The 17,508-nt window shown below is 56.5% G+C and overlaps 1 protein-coding gene across 1 annotated transcript in view; it reads right to left on the bottom strand.

Moving 5' to 3' along the window:
• The window catches only part of Smoc2 (SPARC related modular calcium binding 2), a 153,641-nt gene that overhangs the window by 24,760 nt on the left and 111,373 nt on the right, over nucleotides 1–17,508 (bottom strand). The window contains exons 8-9 of the mRNA XM_026414562.2: nucleotides 10,847–11,033; nucleotides 7,256–7,338 (exon numbers count right to left, since the gene is read on the bottom strand). Coding sequence (XP_026270347.1) covers nucleotides 7,256–7,338; nucleotides 10,847–11,033 — 270 coding nt within the window. The remainder of the gene's footprint in view (nucleotides 1–7,255; nucleotides 7,339–10,846; nucleotides 11,034–17,508) is intronic.

Genomic DNA, 17,508 nt, shown 5'->3' on the forward strand with positions numbered 1-17,508 from the left:
GATCGGCAGGGCCTCGGGATGAGAATTGAAAGCTCGCAGCCAGTCTGCAGGCGTGGCCGTGGGCATGTCCTGCCGGGGCTTCTGAGGGTGGCTGAGGGCTACCAACACCTCCTGCTCTGCCAGACGGACAGTCCCGGTTCTAGATTGTCCTCAATTCAGCAGGTCAGAAGAGAATCACGCCACCAGGGAGAGCCCTCCAGAAGTGTGCCAGGCCTCTGCGATTCAGGTTACCCATGTTCCAGCAGCTCCTGCCATTGTGGCCACCGGCATGTCCAAGTGTCCTGCTAAAGGCTCATGGACGAGGGCATCCTGGTCTGGGCTGAGCAGCTGACCTCCAGAAGCAGGTTCTCGGGACAAAGCTAACTCCATTCCTACCATCAGCCCTGCCCCTCTCTAGTCCTGTTCTGCTCCAGGGTAAGTGACTGGTCTGCCAGTGTCCTCCAGGGGTAGCTGGGCAAGCGGGTCCCAGGCTGGAAGGCTGCGTGCGTACAGAGGGGTCTTCTCCCCAGCCCCTGCTGGCACCATGAGCTGCCCAGGAGCCCCTCAGTGCTGACGGGGTGAGGTGAGATGCTCCTCATGGGGGGACCTGGGGTCACTCCAACACTGCAGACACCAAGCAGAGTCGGTGCACACCAGTCTCCCCCCTCGGGTTTCTGTCACCTGCGGTGTTGGTCTCTGAGGACGTCAATTCTAGGGCACTGAGGCTGGGATCCCGCTGGCTGTCCTGCAGGCTTGCCTCCCGGCTTAGGGCCACCTACGCAACAGACATCTGCTCATCGATTTAACAGAGAAAAATGCACAGCTACAGAAAAGGTAAAACCAGAAAGTTTAGTATAGTTGCAGTGTTCCAAGCAGCTCTGGCTTTAAAAGGAGAACCGTCTTTCAAAGGAGCTTCCTATGAGGACAGACTGGTCAGGTTGAAGAGCAGCAGGGGGAAGCCAATGGCCCTGAGCTGCTCCCCAGTAAGCACAGCACCGCACTTTATCTCACACCTGACAGCCCGGGTGCCTGAGGACTGCAGACTGCCACCACCCTGGGGCTCAGAGTCCACCTGGGAAACCCTGGGGTGGGCATAAGTGGCACTGGGACAGTGGTTATGGCTGGGATCAACACTTAGAGGATTGAAAGTTGTAGGAAAAGTAAAATCAGGACTGCAGGCTCTCTAACCAAGGCAGGCACTGACCCCAGACAGGCAGTGTGAGCAGAGCCCAGACCAGACAGGGTTCCACCTGCTTCCCTGTCCTCACCGCGGTGTCACCTGAAACAGGTGGGCCTGGAAAGGAAGGGTCCTTTCAGAGTCACCCAGCAGATACTGTGTCCGTGTCACTAAGCTACGTTGCAGAAGGGCTCTGGTCTGCTCATGGGAGCACTCGGTGGATCCAGATCTGGTGAGGACAGCCCCATCCTCAGCAACAGACTGGGCCACAAGGAGCCAGAGTGCCTGCCAAGCGTGCCGCCCACAGGAAGCTGCTCCAAGTGGTCAACCGTTTTAGATCAGCGGCTTTGATAAGGAGGGATTCTTTGTCATAGGGTAGTAATTGTTGAGCAACAAACGTAACATAATGGTGGTGTGAGGACAGCGTGTCCTGAAGCTATTGGAGCTGTCTCTGAGGTGCTGCTTCTCTATGAGCCTGTCTGGCAGCTGCTCTTTCAGGATTAATGTGAACCTAAAATCTACTCAGCCTTTCTTCTGCACACTCCTAACTTTCAAAGCCCCAGGGGCCGAGCAGACCAGAAGGCCAGGACCTCACCCTGCAGGTGTGGCTCGCAATGTCCTCTGCCACTTCGGAGTCTTTAACTGGCCCTGAGAGCCAAAAGCCTGGCTTTAGAAGAGAAAACCAACCAAGTCGCGTTTTTCCGGCGGGATGTGCTGCAGGGACCAGGGTGTGCCCAGGACGGTGGGAGCTGCCCGGGTGAAGAGCCACCCGGGGAGGTGCAGAGCCTCCATGGCCAGGAGCGCTGAAGCTGGGGAGCACGGACCCAGGCAGGCGGGGGTGCAGGATAGGGCAAGAGGCCCTCTAAGACATCACGGTCACAAAGCCTGTGAGGGGAGTGGTCCTCCATCGTCCTGCCCCTTCTGAGCTGCACTTTTATCCCATCTTATCCACCCCTTGGGAGGCACACCTCATGCACAAGAGGACTCCTCACATTCAGAACGTGTGCAGAAGTGGCTGCTTGTGTCCACCTGCTGTCAATGCTGAGGGATGGAGGAAGAGTGCTGACCGTCCTCCTCCACGTAGGCATGGGCTGGTGGGAGTGTCCACATCCCTATTTGTTCTTACTGTATCGGGCATGAGTCCTGCAATCTTTCCTGTGTCTTCTCCAAATTCTCCTCCTCCTCCTCCTCCTATCAACTGAACTCAGTGTTCTAATGAAACCTCACCGAGAATTCTCCAAATGTCACACAGAGGCCACTCTGGATCCTGCCTGTGGGCACCTTCGGAGACACACTACCACCACCTGGCTACTTATGTGAGAAAACAGAGGGTATCAATGGCGGGCCTCTCTGCTGTGCACCCCTCCTGTCCACCATGGCTGCAAGGTGCAGCCCAGGGGTCCCACCGGTGCTGGTCTCCAAGCTCACACCTTCCCACCTTTAATTTCAACGGCCCTGGCCCGGGCCCAGGAGCTCCTAGCCTTCAGGGTGGGAGCTACACAGGTAATTCATGGCCTCTTGCCGACAATAGTCCTCCTTTGATAAAATGAATCCTGTGGCCATTATTTTTTTTTCTGGGCTTTCTAAAAGACACAACTGCCCTCTGAGGGGTTTAGTGGCTGAATTCTTCCACAAATTTGATTTCATATTTCATCAGAAATACAGTTGTAAATGAGTGCTGAAGGTCAGGTCTCCCAGGCATCACACTAGACTAGACCCTGGCCTTCTTCAGGAACCAACAAATTGAGATGCCGCCTCGGCACTCTGAGGCACACTGTCACCACGGCCTTCAGGAGCAGCGTCCTGTCACACCAGCACGCTCCTGGTTCTGTGGCCAGTCCACACCTGGGGTAGGGTCGCTGCTCCTTCTCGTCTGTGCTGGGAACAGAGGGCAGTATGCGCCGCCCTGGGCACACCTGGGGCGCGGCCTCCTGCAGCTGACACCTTCTCAGACCAGAGGACGTGCGTCTGAGGCAGCAGGACCTCGCTACAGCCCAGCTGCACGGCAGCCTCGGCACCCGACCAGACAGAGGACGCCCTACAGGGTGACACTGTGAGGGAGGAAATGCTGACACTCATTTGCCTCGGGAAGCCTCCAGCCACAGAGGACAATCCTGCTGCTGCCTGTCTGCCTTAAAGGCCAGCAAACCAGCACTTTCATGTGCCACGCAGCGCCCGCAAACGCCTGGCTCGGGTCTGGTCACCTTAGGAAAACATCCTGAGCTTCGCTCACAGCAAGGCAAGGATCACCTTAGGAGGTGATTTAGAATGAAGCTAACATAGTGCTTGAAAAATCCAAGAGGTGCCTGGAGGCTGTCGTCACACCTGCCCGTGCAGGAGGTCTCGGTCTGTCACGCTGTGGACACGGAGCGGCTCTGGGCTGAGCATGTGGAGAGAGCTGTCTGGCAGACGAAGAGCCAGGGCAGCAGTGGTCTGGAGGCTGACCAGGGCCCCTAAGACCCACCTCCATCCCCAGGCATGAGCTCAGTGCCCACAGAACACCACGGCATCACCGACTACCGGAGAAGAAAGGCTACGGTGACCGACGCTTCTCCTGTAGCTGTCACAGAGTGCGAGTGTCTCACTCCCTGCTTGGCGCCAGCTGCAGTGCCCATAATGCGAGGACACCCCGTGCTGCGCCAGTGTCAGGAGCTGACGCTTCAGGCAGGACACTGCCCCCTCGGCGCAGGCTGTGCCGAGCAGAGGCCAGTCAACAGCAGCTGCCTGTCCAGCTAGAACCGCACCTGAGAGGCAGCCAGAGGGCACAAACCACCTGCAGTGCAGGTCACGGAAGTCACAAACTCCAAGCCATGGTTGACTTGTTTTGACTTCGCCAAGACAAGGCCTCTGACATCACTTCTCCCGCCACCTCCTCAGAGCTGGTGTTTCCCGGGTGGAGAGGGGTCAGTCTGGTGTGCTGTCCCCAGGCAGCCCCTGCCTGTGCCTGACCTTCTCTCTGGCAGGCCACACCCCTGCACGCTACGCCGCGGGGAAGGACTCCGAGGGCCCTCAGGAACAGGGAGCTCCCTCTGCCCTCAGGCCGCGGGCTCAGGTCACCTTCCCACCTGGCAGCCCCTTCCTTTACCTGGTTCTGTGGGCCCTTGAAACAATCAAACCCCGTGGCTAGTACATCCAGGCCTGCTGACCTTGCTTCATAGAGGGCAGTCAGGACAGGACGGGGAAGAACACCGACCACTGTCCTCAGGGCAGCTCTCATCACCTGACCCTGGGCCCCTGAGGGCTCTGTGGGGACACTGGTCAACTCATCTTCCCTCTGCAGGTGTGATGGGTGGTGGCCAGCGAGGGTGTCCCCGCAGAGCCGAGTCCTGAAGGCAGCTTGAGAGCCACGGGAAGTGGAGAGAGCCGCAGTTCAGCAGGGAAGGTCGAGCTCACGGCCCCAGATGGGCTCAGAGAAGGCCCCGTGGCCCTCCAGCTCCAGAGCACAGGAGAAGTCCAGGAGCTGGGAGTGCAGGCGACCTCTCTCCACTGCACCCCGCAAGTGCAGAGGGCCAGGCCAGAACACAGCAAGACGGGCTTGCAAAGGGGGCGGGGGGCAGCTTCCTGCCTGTATTTGGACTTCCCGTCCCTGGGTTTTGATGTCTGTCAAGGTGACAGGCCATCCCTACCAGGAAACTAAGGGATTCCAAGACTCTTCAGAGCCAACTCTCAATATGGAAGCCATCATGATGGACCTGGGTGTCTGTTCCATACGCCTTATGTTTAACATCCATTGGCACAAGCTAGAAAATCTGCTATCTGCTCTACAGAAGATGTGAATAGATATTTGGCAGCCCACACACCAACGAGTGAGCTGTGCGCAATCTTCTCAGCTCGACCTGGGGGACAGAGGGCTCTTGCTGACCAGAACACAGAGAAGGAGCGCAAGACAAAAGTGTACCAGGAAGAAAACACATCAGCCTATACATCACTTGGCGTGCTCGCCTACACACTGTCGCTGTATTATTTTGGAAAGAGATTTCTCCTCTCCACTAAGAACAGCCTGTATCCTGGAGTTAATTTAAGACTCACTTGGCTTTTTTACCTAATAAGGATAATTATCTCCAAATAGTGAAAATGATGAAGTGGGCGTGAGCAGCACTCCCCAGAGCCTGGAGCACAGCTCGGCTGACCTTCCTGGGCTGCGTGGGACGTCTGCAGTGCTGAGGGCCCGTCCGGGGCGGCAGCCTTCCCCAGGAGCCCCAGGGTCCTCCTCCTGAACCTGGCAGAGGAACCGTGGCTGTCCCAGCATAGTGCCCCATCCCCTCCAGTGCTGTGTCCCCCGGGGCTCATCTGACATCAGACACGCCTCCGGGTACCCTTCTTGTTTCTCCACAGCGATGGCCCGTTGTTGGCACAAGATGAAGGATCATTTCAGTCTTCAAATCAGGTCCCCATCTAGTGCTTAAAGGGTGGGATTTTTCCACGAAACGACCTTCCTGCCAAGTGCACCCTGGGGGACCAGCAGTGTCCTGTCCCAGAGGAGGGCAGACCTCCTGGGACACAGCTGGGCCACACTCATGCTGGACCACAGGGCACAGGTTCAGGAGTCACGTGGCTTCACGTTACCCAAAGACAGAAGACCAGTTCACAAATGCCTTGGGCCCTTTAAGAAGTACGTCAGGCGCCCCGGAATAGTTGAGACCAGCCAATCAGGCAGACGCTCACCGAGGGCTTTCCTTGCAACAAGCGTGCATGAAACTCGTTATTTCTTTTTCAGAAATTTGTCACCTGCTCATATCACCACCTGACTTCAGGGGCTGGGGTGTCATGCTGGAGTGGCCTGGCCTGCAGAAGGCCCGGGCTGCACCCCGGCTCCACACAGACACAAATTTGGACCTCTAATGATACAGGAGACCTTCTGGTATCTGCCCCCTCCTCACACCTAGTGCAGAAGGAAGCCACCAGGGAAAACGAGAGCAGCTGACCTTCCCCCAGAGGAACATAGGGTGGCAAAAATAAAGCCACCAACAGACTCTTCAATCCTGACTCTACAGCAGAACCCTGGACGGCCCCCAAGGTGGGGGACAGCTGGACACCTCAGTCCAGAGCACCTTAAGCCCAGAGAACTCTTGATGGGAGTTTTGCCATGCTGATCCCCGGTGCTGTCGAGCAGACCTGGGAGCGGTGAGCACAGAGTGAGCATGATCTGGGCACTTCCCTGCCTATTTGTAAGCAGAGAAGCACTTTACTTTGCAAAGTTAAAACCTTCTTTATCAATGGCAGTAAAATCCTACAAGAACCATGGATGCTCTTGAAGGGGAATTTATCTAGACCATCCAAGACTGAGATCAGACACACAGCATACATGGAGGAGGTAACAGAGCAGTTTTTATGGTCTCTGAGACAATCTGGAGATATTTAAGAAGAAATAAAGACTGAGATGAAACAGAGCTACTGAAGGCATGGGACCCACCCCATGATGTCAGAGCACTGGCTGTCTCCGGGTGCAGGGAGCTGTGGGACCCGGTGGGCTCCTGGGTGCTGCTCTAGTCTGGGCAGCAAGTGCCTGTCTCCTGCAACTCCTGGAAGGACACTGTCCCCTGAGGGCTCAGGTATGCCTGCTGACACGTCCCTTCTTGGCTCTTCAGATACCCTGCACTTCTGAGCTCAGAGAACCTTGAGAAGCACCTTGTGGGAATGCATTTCCTCGTTTTGTTTCAAATGGTCCTTTGCAATTAGACTTACCTGATAACAGACTGAGCTCATGCTTTGCTAAAACTACCCCCTACTTTGTGCTGAGGTTCAGCGCTAAGGGAATGCCCGGGAAACATGCTTTGGGCTAAGCATTTCAGGAGCACCCAGGAGTTCCAGAGTGCTGACACTGATGTTGGAGTGATGCTGGTCCTTCGTCCTCCCTCGCGTGTGACCTCGCGTGGATCTTCTCCCACCGCAGCCACAGTGACAGCAGCCTGAGAATCAGCCCATGTGCTTAACCTGTAGGCCTGAGTCAGCCACCAACTCTCGGCCCTCTGGGAAGAAGTGGGAGGCTCCAATCCACCATGGTGCTGAGCCCCAGAAGTGGGCAGACTCTGTTCCCACCACCCCAGAAAGAGACCCTGCAGTGGTGGCCGATGCCCACTGGCTGTGGGCAGTACTCACCCTGCAGCTGCCGGCCCTTGAACAGGTCCCGGGCCCTGGCGGGGTGTGCCCGGGCTCTGTCGTCACACTTGGGCTGCTCATACCTGGGGGTGGGAGAGAAGAGCTGCTGGAGGGCCTGACCCCTGGTTCTCCACCTCTCCAGCGTGTGAGAGCTATGGGTGGGCTCCCCCAGACAGAACCATGGCATCCGGTCCTCGTGTCACATGCCTGTAGCGTAACTACCTCAGCTACACCATGGACACGTCCCCCAGTGACGGGAAGAGGCACCTGCAGCTCCTCCCCGGCAGCCTCTGCCTCACTCTTGTCCCCTCCTTCTATTACGTGATTTCACAAAGAGCAAGCGCTGTGCACTTCAGACCCGTGGCATGGCTCAGGACGGGGAAGGAGGAGCAGGAGTGTGAGGACAGTGTACGAGGTGGGCTTGGCCACTGGATCCCTCCCAAGAGGTGGCACAGTCTCTAAGACTCAGGATTTTCCACCGATACATTACTCAAAGTCATTTTCAGTCCAATTCATGAAGCTAAAAGTGTTAAAAATAAAGAAAAGCCACCTGGTTCCACCTGGTTCCACCTGGAGTCAGTCAACCACGGAGCACTCGTGGGAGGGGACTCTGCCGCCTGAAGGTGCCGGCCCCCAGACGCCCAGCTTAGAAAAAGCCAGTGGTGTGGCCAACAGCCCCTCCAAGTCCACCTGGCCTGGGCACTGCCTGGGTGTTGGAGACGGAGTGGAGGTCTGTGCCCCATGAGGCCAGCTCAGCCCAGCAGAAAGTGGGCAGTCAAAGCCAGTGCAGAGGCTGTGAGCACAGAGGTGGCCCCGGCCTCAGCTGCCCCCTCCATGGTCCCCTCTCAGGCTTCTCAGGCTGATCCCAGATAAGGACCTGGGGGAGGGGAATCCATCCCCGGGAGAAACCTCTGGGGGCAGGGGTAGTCTTGAGCAGAATGACTGGTTTCCTCCCTGGAGGGGACTTCACAGGAGTCATGGGGCTGGTGCAGCCCTGTCCTGGCCTGCGCCTCCTGCCCCCCATCCACAGGTCCACTCTTCAGTCCTTCCACCTCCACGGCCTCTCCTTGGGCACTCGGGCTCCTGTGCAGGACATCAGTGTAGGCCAGGACTGACCCATGCAGAAGGCAGACAGATGCGTGGGAGCCAGCCAGGAGCAGGGGGCAGGAGGCGTGTCCTGGGCCTCGGCCGGCAGGCTGCGGCACTGCAAGGTCGGCCTCCACGTCCTCCCTTCCTTCCCGGTCCTCCCTCCTGTCCTCCCCTCTCATGCTCTAAGAAGGGGCTGCCAGGTCACGTTTACCTCACAGAGATCATGTGTGTTCTCATTTTCCACTATTCACTTGTTTTCCAATCTTAGAAAGTAAAAGCAAATGGATTTCTCCAGTCTCCTTCCTCTGGCGTCCAAGAATCGGGCCAGTCCCAGGGCAGCTCTAGCCGGGCCCACACCTCTGCCTCTCCTCCCTGAACAGAGAATCCCACACTCCACACTCACAGACGAGTGTGTCTTCCTGAAACGTGGTTTAGGAATGAAGTCCCTGACGGACTCTGGCCAGCACAAAGCACACTCTACCCAAAGCCGTGAGCCGAGATTTCCTGGGAACGTGAGGTTCAGTGACAGACAGCAGAGACTCCACAGTCACAGGGACAGCCCCACCCGCCGGCTTCTCCTGGTGCCTTTGGGGCTATGGCCAGCAGAGGGGAGGTAAAATGCACCCAGAGGGCCTGGGTGTAGCTCAGTGGAAAGCACTTGCTGCAATGTGTAAGGCCCTGGGTTCGAGTCCAGCACCTCAAAAATAAGACAACCAGGGCACACCCAGTGGGCTGGACGAACACTCTGCTGCCCAAGGGCCGTGGAGAACACTGGCAAGCCCGATCTTCAGTTCCAGCCCTGGGCCAGCATCTGGGCAGTTGGAATAGTCTAGAACTGACAGCTACAGGAGAACAGGCCCCTTCCCAGCACATGAGGTCCGAGTTGCAGAGGATGGGCACGGCCAGTGCCCTCCGACTGGGTAGGCCTGCAGCGAGGGCTTCCCCCCGACTGAGCCTGGACTGAGAGTCCGAGGCACACCCGGGTAGCCCTTCTGCAGAGTTAGAAAGCTGCCCCGTTCATTCCAAATCCCTGCAGTGCATCCAAAGCCCTTCAGGACCTAACCCTCCTCACGTAGGATGATGAGATCATACTAGTCCCCTTTTGTCGTCTACTAACTTCGAAGCCACGAGGAAGCTAGCCACCCCAGACGTCACTAGGGTCTGGCTCCAAATGGGGGACAGAGTCTCTTAAGGATCCCAGCACTGAGGCTGAATTTAAGAAGGTAGTGAGGGGAGCCTCTGCTCTTCCCGAGTCCAGCAGAATGCCGTCGTCTGCAGGAATGGTGCTCGCAGGACGATGCCCAGGGCAGAGCTGAACGGCTTCCACGTGTCTCCACTCTTCTCCGCAGTGTTTGTTTAACTTATTTGCATAAGTTGTTGAGCCACGGGACGGGCCAGGGCTGCGGCTGGCACAGCCCAGTGGGGGAACCGGCCAGAGCTCCCAGCATGCAGCACTTGTTCCGGGTCTCCCAGAAAACTGCTCTCTGTGTGCCGATGCACAGGGACAGAAGTGGCCTCACACCAAAGCCCTGGACTGGGGGATGCTGTCTCCAAGCTGGGCAGAGCACACTCGCTCCCAACGGCCCATCGCTGCCCTGGGCTCTGCTGGTATCTGCTCTGAGCTGGCTGGCTCCATGGGGCACTGATCGGAACGCGCTGTCTGTCCCCCTCTGTACCAGGAGCTGGTACCCCTCCTGGACAGAGGGTGGCCAGGTTGGGCTCAGCCTGAACAGAGCGGGCGTTGGCTGGTCACCTGCGCCTCCAGCTCCTGGGTCCTGCCAGCTAGCCCCTCTCCTTTCCCTGGGTTCACACTGGAGAAAGTGGGGAGATGACTTAGGGAGGGTCGGAATGCTGACGCCTGTGCATTATGTCAACCATTTTGATACAAATCTAGGGAGAGTCGAAGGCACGGTCAGGACAGAGCTGCTAGAGGACAGTGCTAGCCCCTGGCCAGCAGCCCGGCCTTCAGGGGCCGGAGGCACTTTGCACACAGACCAGGAGTGAGGAGCTATTGTCTTACATCAGATCCTGGGCTCCTGTTATCACTCCTGCTTTCCCGTATTCCCACTTTGTGTAAAGTGAGGACTTGGGACTCGAGAATCCGTACACCCCAGCAGGCCCCCTGGGCGCCGGTCCCCTCGGCACCCTACACGTCTGGCCTCCTTTGCCGGCACAAGGGGTGAGCGGAAGGGGCACTTGCTCTGGGCTGTGGCCCGTGTGCTGGCCGAGGCACAAGCTGGCAGCGGCCACACTGAGGAGACATGAGCTTTCAGGGCTGCGCTGCTGAGCCTCTGCCTAGCTCAGGGCACACTCTGCCCACCGTCTGATGGCACACACCACACTTCCTAATGAAAACCCAAGCAGAGGACAGACGGACACTCAGGGTGTGAGGCCCAGGTCTCACAGGTGCCATGCCCATGGCAGGTGCCGAGGTGGCCCTGCCCTCCTGGTTTCCATACCCAGCGCCTTACCTACCACCCGTGGCCCGGGACTGTGCTTTACCTGGTGGATGTGCCAGGAATGGGGCGCCCTGTGTCCACCAGCACACACCAGCAGTACCCCGTGGATGGGTGGCACTGAACCGGCTTGTAGAGGCCCCCGTGGGCACACTCGGGGATCACCACGTTGTCATTCTTGGGCTGCCTGGCTTCCTCCAGGGCGGACTGGTGCTCCTGGTCACAGGAGGACACTGTGGAGGAGAAGCAAGGGAGAGATGGTGAGCAGGGCTGAGGAGCCGGCCAGACCAGAGCTGGCCCCGAGGCACAGCTGGAAGGGCAGGAAGTGGGGCTCGGAGAGGGCTGTGGTCATGCCAGGGGACCCAGAGGAGGCTGAGCAGCAGAGGGTGCAGCCCCTGACCTGCAGCAGGGGACAGGGAAGCTCCCAGGCAGCAGCGCTGCCTTGACACATGTCCTGAGGGAACCATGCCACGTCCTCCCCGGTGCATGGGAGGTCAGGATGAGGAGGGACGCGGATCTCTCCAGGCCTCAGCCACGGCCCGGAGGCTGCCAAGTGTCCACAGCTCGGGGTGGGGCCAACCCCAGGGGACTGCCCACATTCCCAGCATGCCATTCTTCACGGTTCAGAGCTCCCTGAGGTATCAGAAGATTATCCACTTTTCCCCCAGAGCCCCCTTGAGGTCCAGCCTCAGGAGGACAGGTTCTCAATGTTCACAGTGTGGTCACCCCCGAATAATGAGCTCAACTGTGGTGCTCCTTAAATAGCCATGTCATCGGCAGCCAGTAGACAGCAGTGGTGTCGGGAACCTGTGCTTAGTCCTGTGTGCCCGGCATGAGCCACGTGAGTTCTGAAAGTCACACAGGTGTTAAACAAGGACAGGTAAAGTCCCCGAGGCCTGCGTTCAGTGTGCAAAGGCTCAGCCCACCTCCAGCGCAGCCAGCTCCTCCCGGGTTCAACTCGTCTGACCTGCATCCCTCTGTGTTTACCACCACACACGTGTGTGCTCCTGACTGGCCCACACCTGAGCTCCAGCCAGCGGGCATCTAGGGACCAAGGCCCACCCTGCCTGATTGTGGCCACAGCAGGATCACCACAGAATTGTCAGAAGTCTCCACTCCGGCTGAAAGGCACACTGGCAAGGTGCAGCAGCACCTCTCTCCCAAACGGGAAGGGTCTTCCATAGCCTGTGCTCTACACCCACAGGAAGAGGCGCCGACTCCAGTTCCAGGTGGTACCAGTGTGAGCGTGGTCACACGGGAAGCCTCAGGAAGCTGCTGCAGGGCCCTCGTCCAGCCCCGCCCAGCCAGAGGCAGCAGGTGCAGGGCACCACATGGACACCCCTGACACAGGGGACTGTCCCGAGGCTCAGGGAGACCACGGAGGCAAGCTGTGGCAGATGGATCACGTTCTGCCAGTGTTCACTGTCATGGTTTTTATTTTTCTAATGCTAAAATGACCCCTGTGTAGACAAGGCACACAACTGTTCTGAGATAAAAATCATAGTTAGGGTGTGCAAAGGTAGAGAAGACCCAGACTCCGCCTTCACCAGTGGTTCCCCTTACGATGGCGTGATCACATGGATGATTTTATGATCACCAGCTACTAACTGTATCCCCAAATGTCGTCATTAGATTCTCAAAGCCTAGGGTTTGTGTGTATTCCCTGGAAGGCAATGAGAAAGTCTTCTTATTTCCCCTTAGGCTTCTCTTCAGAAGGCGCGACAGTGATTCCCTTGCAGTGGCCGCCGCTGGCAGGCGTGGCTGAGGAAGACGGAACCACGCGGGGTCTCTCCAGACCGACTGCTGCAGGAGGCCTCAGGGAAAAGGGATCGCTCAAATCTCAAAGTTGGTGCTTAAAACTGGTTTGTAACCAGAAAAGAGGGAAAAATGTAAGTCTCCTGTTTCTGCACATTTGAGTGTGACTGCAGCTCAGCAAATGCACAGACACATAAACAGAGAAATCTGCCACGAGTTACGTGGCTGTCTTGAAGAGGCACTGCCCAACGCTGACAGGGAAACAGGCAAGAAATAAAAAAGAGGATTCCACAGAACTGTCTTTCCAAATTGCTATAGAAGTTACTTTAAGACCTCGTGAAGAAACCCAGGAAGATGGGTTGAACTCTATGTTTTTGGAGGCAACAGATCACTGCTCTGTGGAAGTCCTCTCCCTGGAAGGAAGTCCTCCCTGTGGAAGGAAGTCCTTCTGTGGAATTAAGTCCTCCCTGTGGAAGGTAGTCCTCCCTGCGGAATTATCTCCTCTAAGTCCTCCATGTGGAAGAAAGTCCTCTCTGTGGAAGGTAATCCTCTCTGTGGAAGGAAGTCCTATCTGTGGAAGGTAATCCTCTCTGTGGAAGGAAGTCCTATCTGTGGAAGGAAGTCCTTGTGGAAGGAAGTCCTCTGTGGAAGGAAGTCCTCTGTGGAAGGAAGTCCTCTCTGTGGAAGGAAGTCCTCCCTGTCGAAGGAAGTCCTCTCTGTGGAAGGAAGTCCTTGTGGAAGGAAGTCCTCTGTGGAAGGAAGTCCTCCCTGTGGAAGGAAGTCCTCTCTGGGGAAGGAAGTCCTCTCTGTGGAAGGAAGTCCTCTCTGTGGAAGGAAGTCCTCTGTGGAAGGAAGTCCTCTCTGTGGAAGGAAGTCCTATCTGTGGAAGGAAGTCCTTGTGGAAGGAAGTCCTCTGTGGAAGGAAGTCCTCCCTGTGGAAGGAAGTCCTATCTGTGGAAGGAAGTCCTCTCTGTGGAAGGAAGTCCTCTGTGGAAGGAAGTCCTCTCTGTGGAAGGAAGTCCTATCTGTGGAAGGAAGTCCTCTGTGGAAGGAAGTCCTATCTGTGGAAGGAAGTCCTCTCTGTGGAAGGAAGTCCTCTGTGGAAGGAAGTCCTATCAGTGGAAGGAAGTCCTCTCTGTGGAAGGAAGTCCTCCCTGTGGAAGGAAGTCCTCTCTGTGGAAGGAAGTCCTCTGTGGAAGGAAGTCCTCTCTGTGGAAGGAAGTCCTATCAGTGGAAGGAAGTCCTCTCTGTGGAAGGAAGTCCTCTGTGGAAGGAAGTCCTCTCTGTGGAAGGAAGTCCTCTGTGGAAGGAAGTCCTCTCTGTGGAAGGAAGTCCTCTGTGGAAGGAAGTCCTCTGTGGAAGGAAGTCCTATCTGTGGAAGGAAGTCCTCTGTGGAAGGAAGTCCTATCTGTGGAAGGAAGTCCTCTGTGGAAGGAAGTCCTCTCTGTGGAAGGAAGTCCTCTGTGGAAGGAAGTCCTCTCTGTGGAAGGAAGTCCTCTGTGGAAGGAAGTCCTCTGTGGAAGGAAGTCCTATCTGTGGAAGGAAGTCCTCTGTGGAAGGAAGTCCTATCTGTGGAAGGAAGTCCTCTCTGTGGAAGGAAGTCCTCTGTGGAAGGAAGTCCTATCAGTGGAAGGAAGTCCTCTCTGTGGAAGGAAGTCCTCCCTGTGGAAGGAAGTCCTCTGTGCTGTCAGTACATAACTAAGTGGAATGGCGCACCAGTTGATGAGGGCAGAACTTCTCTTCCAGCAGACATCTCCGGACCACTCATGGCTCACTGTAGTGTTTGCTTGGCACTTGGTCAGCATTTTTATGAGTGCCCAGAATTTACAGTGTGATTATCTGGCCACAAAATACTTTCTGTGCTCCATCCAAGGACATACTGTATCTATGGAAGTGGTTCTGGAAAATTCTTGAAATGACCCTTCTGAGGATTTTATGTCATCTTTGCAGGATCCCCATTAAGTCAAAGCCTCTTGAAGTCTTCTGAGCACCTTATAAAGTATCAAAGATACTGCACAGAGTCAGAAGAAGCCCTGAAGTCCTCAGGCGTCTTGAGCCATGAAGACGGCCACCCTGTGGGACTCTGTCTGAGGACCTGGTTCTGGTGGGGAATGGAGCCAACTAGAGAGGGCAACCTTGCTTTCTCCTGGGAGGAGCCGCAGAGAAGGCCGAGGTCTTTACACCCATCAGTACAGCCCCGGGGCACAGGCCCGGCAGAAGCCGCTCACGCCGCGGTCCCCCTCACCTGCCCAGCCCGGCCTGTCCCTGCAGGGACCACTCGGCCACTCTCAGGAACCACTGGGCTGAGTGTGGGGAGCTGCTCCAGCTTAGCTCTTCCCACAGAAGCAGCCCTCCCCTGCCAGGCCCTTTCAGCACCCAGAGGTCAGAAGGAGCCTCTGGACATGTCAGGAGAAGCTGACCAGTAAGGATCTCCCATCTGTCAAACACACCACAGCAGAGAAAGAGAGGTTGAGAGGCTCCTGGAATCGAGGGTGGAATCCAACAGCGACTTTCTCCCTGGTGGAAGAGGGCGATGTGTATTGAGAGTGAATCAAAAGTCAGACTCTCCAGTGAGGTCTCGCTGCTGGAGAGTGAGGATGTGAATGGAGAGCACACGGTGCAGATATCAGAGGGGGGACGGGGAGACGTGGAAGGGCGTAGGCAGCCAGGGAAAGATGGTGAGGGAGGGTGGGGTGGGTTCAGGAAGGAGGGGCAGGCAGAGGGTCCCCTGATGAGGTCAACTTCCTGCTTGGTGAAAGCACTTGTGGACACAAGCGGGGACCCAGGCAGACAGAAGCTCTGTGTGGGGGATCCAGCAGAAAAACTAAAACAGCCAAGTGGACAGAGGGGACACCAATCAGTAACAGTGAGGAGCACATGGACGGGGCAGGAGATAGGAAAGGAGGAAATTCCAGAGACCACAAATCGACCAAAGCTCCCCACTGGACTCCCAGCTCTGGGGCCCTCTCTGCAGAGAAGTCTCTGTGTCTCTGTCACCTTTGCTCTGAGTCCTGCTCTTCAGTTCTTTGCTGAGCAGAGACAACAAACCCAGCACCCCTGATGACCACAGGAGGACTTAAAGTCAAGCTTTGGACCAGCGGCCAGAGGCTCCAAGCTGCTCTTCCAGCCCCAGATCACCATCTTGCTAGAATGTCAGCAAGAGACTCATCTCATGAACACAGTCCACATCCCACTGGGCGGATGAAGTCAGCGAGATGTGGTGACAACCTGTCTATGGTATCGTCACTGCCACTGGTAAACCTGGGACCTGCCTATTAGACACAGAGATACAAAGAGTAAAGAGTTGTATAAAGAAAAACAGAGTCGCGACCCTAAAAGCAGACCTTGAGCCCTTAGCACTGGGAGGCAGCTCTGCTCTCTCCTGGGGCTGACTCTGCCACTCCGGTTCTGCCACTCAGCTGCCCTGCCCTGAGTATAGTGGGGGCCGCCCTGGGCGCTTGGTCTCTGGCTGTGCACCTCCTGGAGCAAGCTCTCGACACATAATTAGCACTTTGGTGACAGTCTTCCTCCATATTTTCTCACTAAATATTAGGCTAAGAACACGATTCTAATTCCAGTTTACCTCCATAAATTTCAAGTTTTACAACCAAAGAACAACTTTTTATTTTTAGAAAATTACCTTTGTAAGGTTAGTAAAATGCCTATTTGGGGAAAAAAAAAAAGTTTATTTCCAAAACTAGCAAAAAGATGTCAGTGGCTTACCCTGTGCCTGCCAGTTATCCAAATCATGTGACAACCAAAGGCACAGGGGTCGAGAGAAAGCCCAAGATGCTCCTCCTCCTGGAGGGGTGCCGCGACTCCAGGGTCAATGCTGAGGCACTTCTAGGGGCAGCAGCTACGAACTGCGTCCACCTGGGAGAGGCCTTCAGCTGTGGCCCTGTTCCCAGCCCTGCACGCGGGGCCTGTGAGCTCGGTGGCCGGCCATCTTGGTGAGAACCTTGACTACAGTCCGGAGGTGCCGGCTCCCAGGGAGCTCAGGAACTCAGCAGCCCTTGAGACTCGTTGGACCGAGGGCCCAGGACCCCGGCTCCCGCACTCACGGGGCTCCACCACCTCTGCGTTCCAGCTCTCGGTGGCCCTGCTGGGCTACCTGTGCCCTGCCGGGGTGCCTCTCAGGACCTGAGCATGTCACCACCGGCCGTTCCTGGTGCAGAGGGTGGCTGGTGGCGTCACTCTTGTCACGGGCCCTGCAGTCCTCCTCCACATCTCTGTCCTTGGAAGGCTCGGTGGCCTTCCAGACGTGCCTGGCCTGTAAGGGACTGCCTAAAACCGTTGCTCAGCAGCTGCCACGCCTCAAGAGTTCTTCAGAAATCCATGGCAGGTATCGGGAGGGAGCCCACACGTCACTCTCATAGCTTCTATTATTAAATAAATTGGCATGAGACGCAGTGTGCTTCATATTTACCCTATCCCATGTCTGATTTATACTGGTAGGTTCTGTTTACTATTCACGCTTATCTTCTTATTTATGTCTACGCTGAGTACAAAGAGGAAATTAAGCAAACTTAATTTTTGATGTCCAAGAGTTTTATTTAATTCTATGATGATTCTTTTGAAACTTTGGCAGGCTGTGCTGTGTGCGATGGAGAACGGGGGACCATCAGAAGACACATCGGGCGGAGTCTCTGCTCTGACCAGCCTGGGCACGTGGCCTCTCTGCCTCCTGTCTGCAGTGGGAGTCCCTGGCCACAGAACCCTCCCTGCTCTGAACGCATGTGCCCCCCACACTCACATCCTCACTCGAGGTGAGGAGGGGCCTGGAGGTGGTTAGCCTCGGGGGACGTCAGCGGGAGCTGCTTGCCTCTGCCACCGGTGAGGCCCAGGGTGAGAGTGCCGCCTGGGAATGGGAAAGGAACCCTGGCCACACAACAGGATGCTGCGCTGTGACCTCGCACTTCTGGTCCTCGGGACTGTAAGGGCCAGTTCATGTGG

Source organism: Urocitellus parryii, chromosome 8 (genome assembly GCF_045843805.1).
Source record: "Urocitellus parryii isolate mUroPar1 chromosome 8, mUroPar1.hap1, whole genome shotgun sequence".
In the NCBI taxonomy this organism is placed as follows: domain Eukaryota; kingdom Metazoa; phylum Chordata; class Mammalia; order Rodentia; family Sciuridae; genus Urocitellus; species Urocitellus parryii.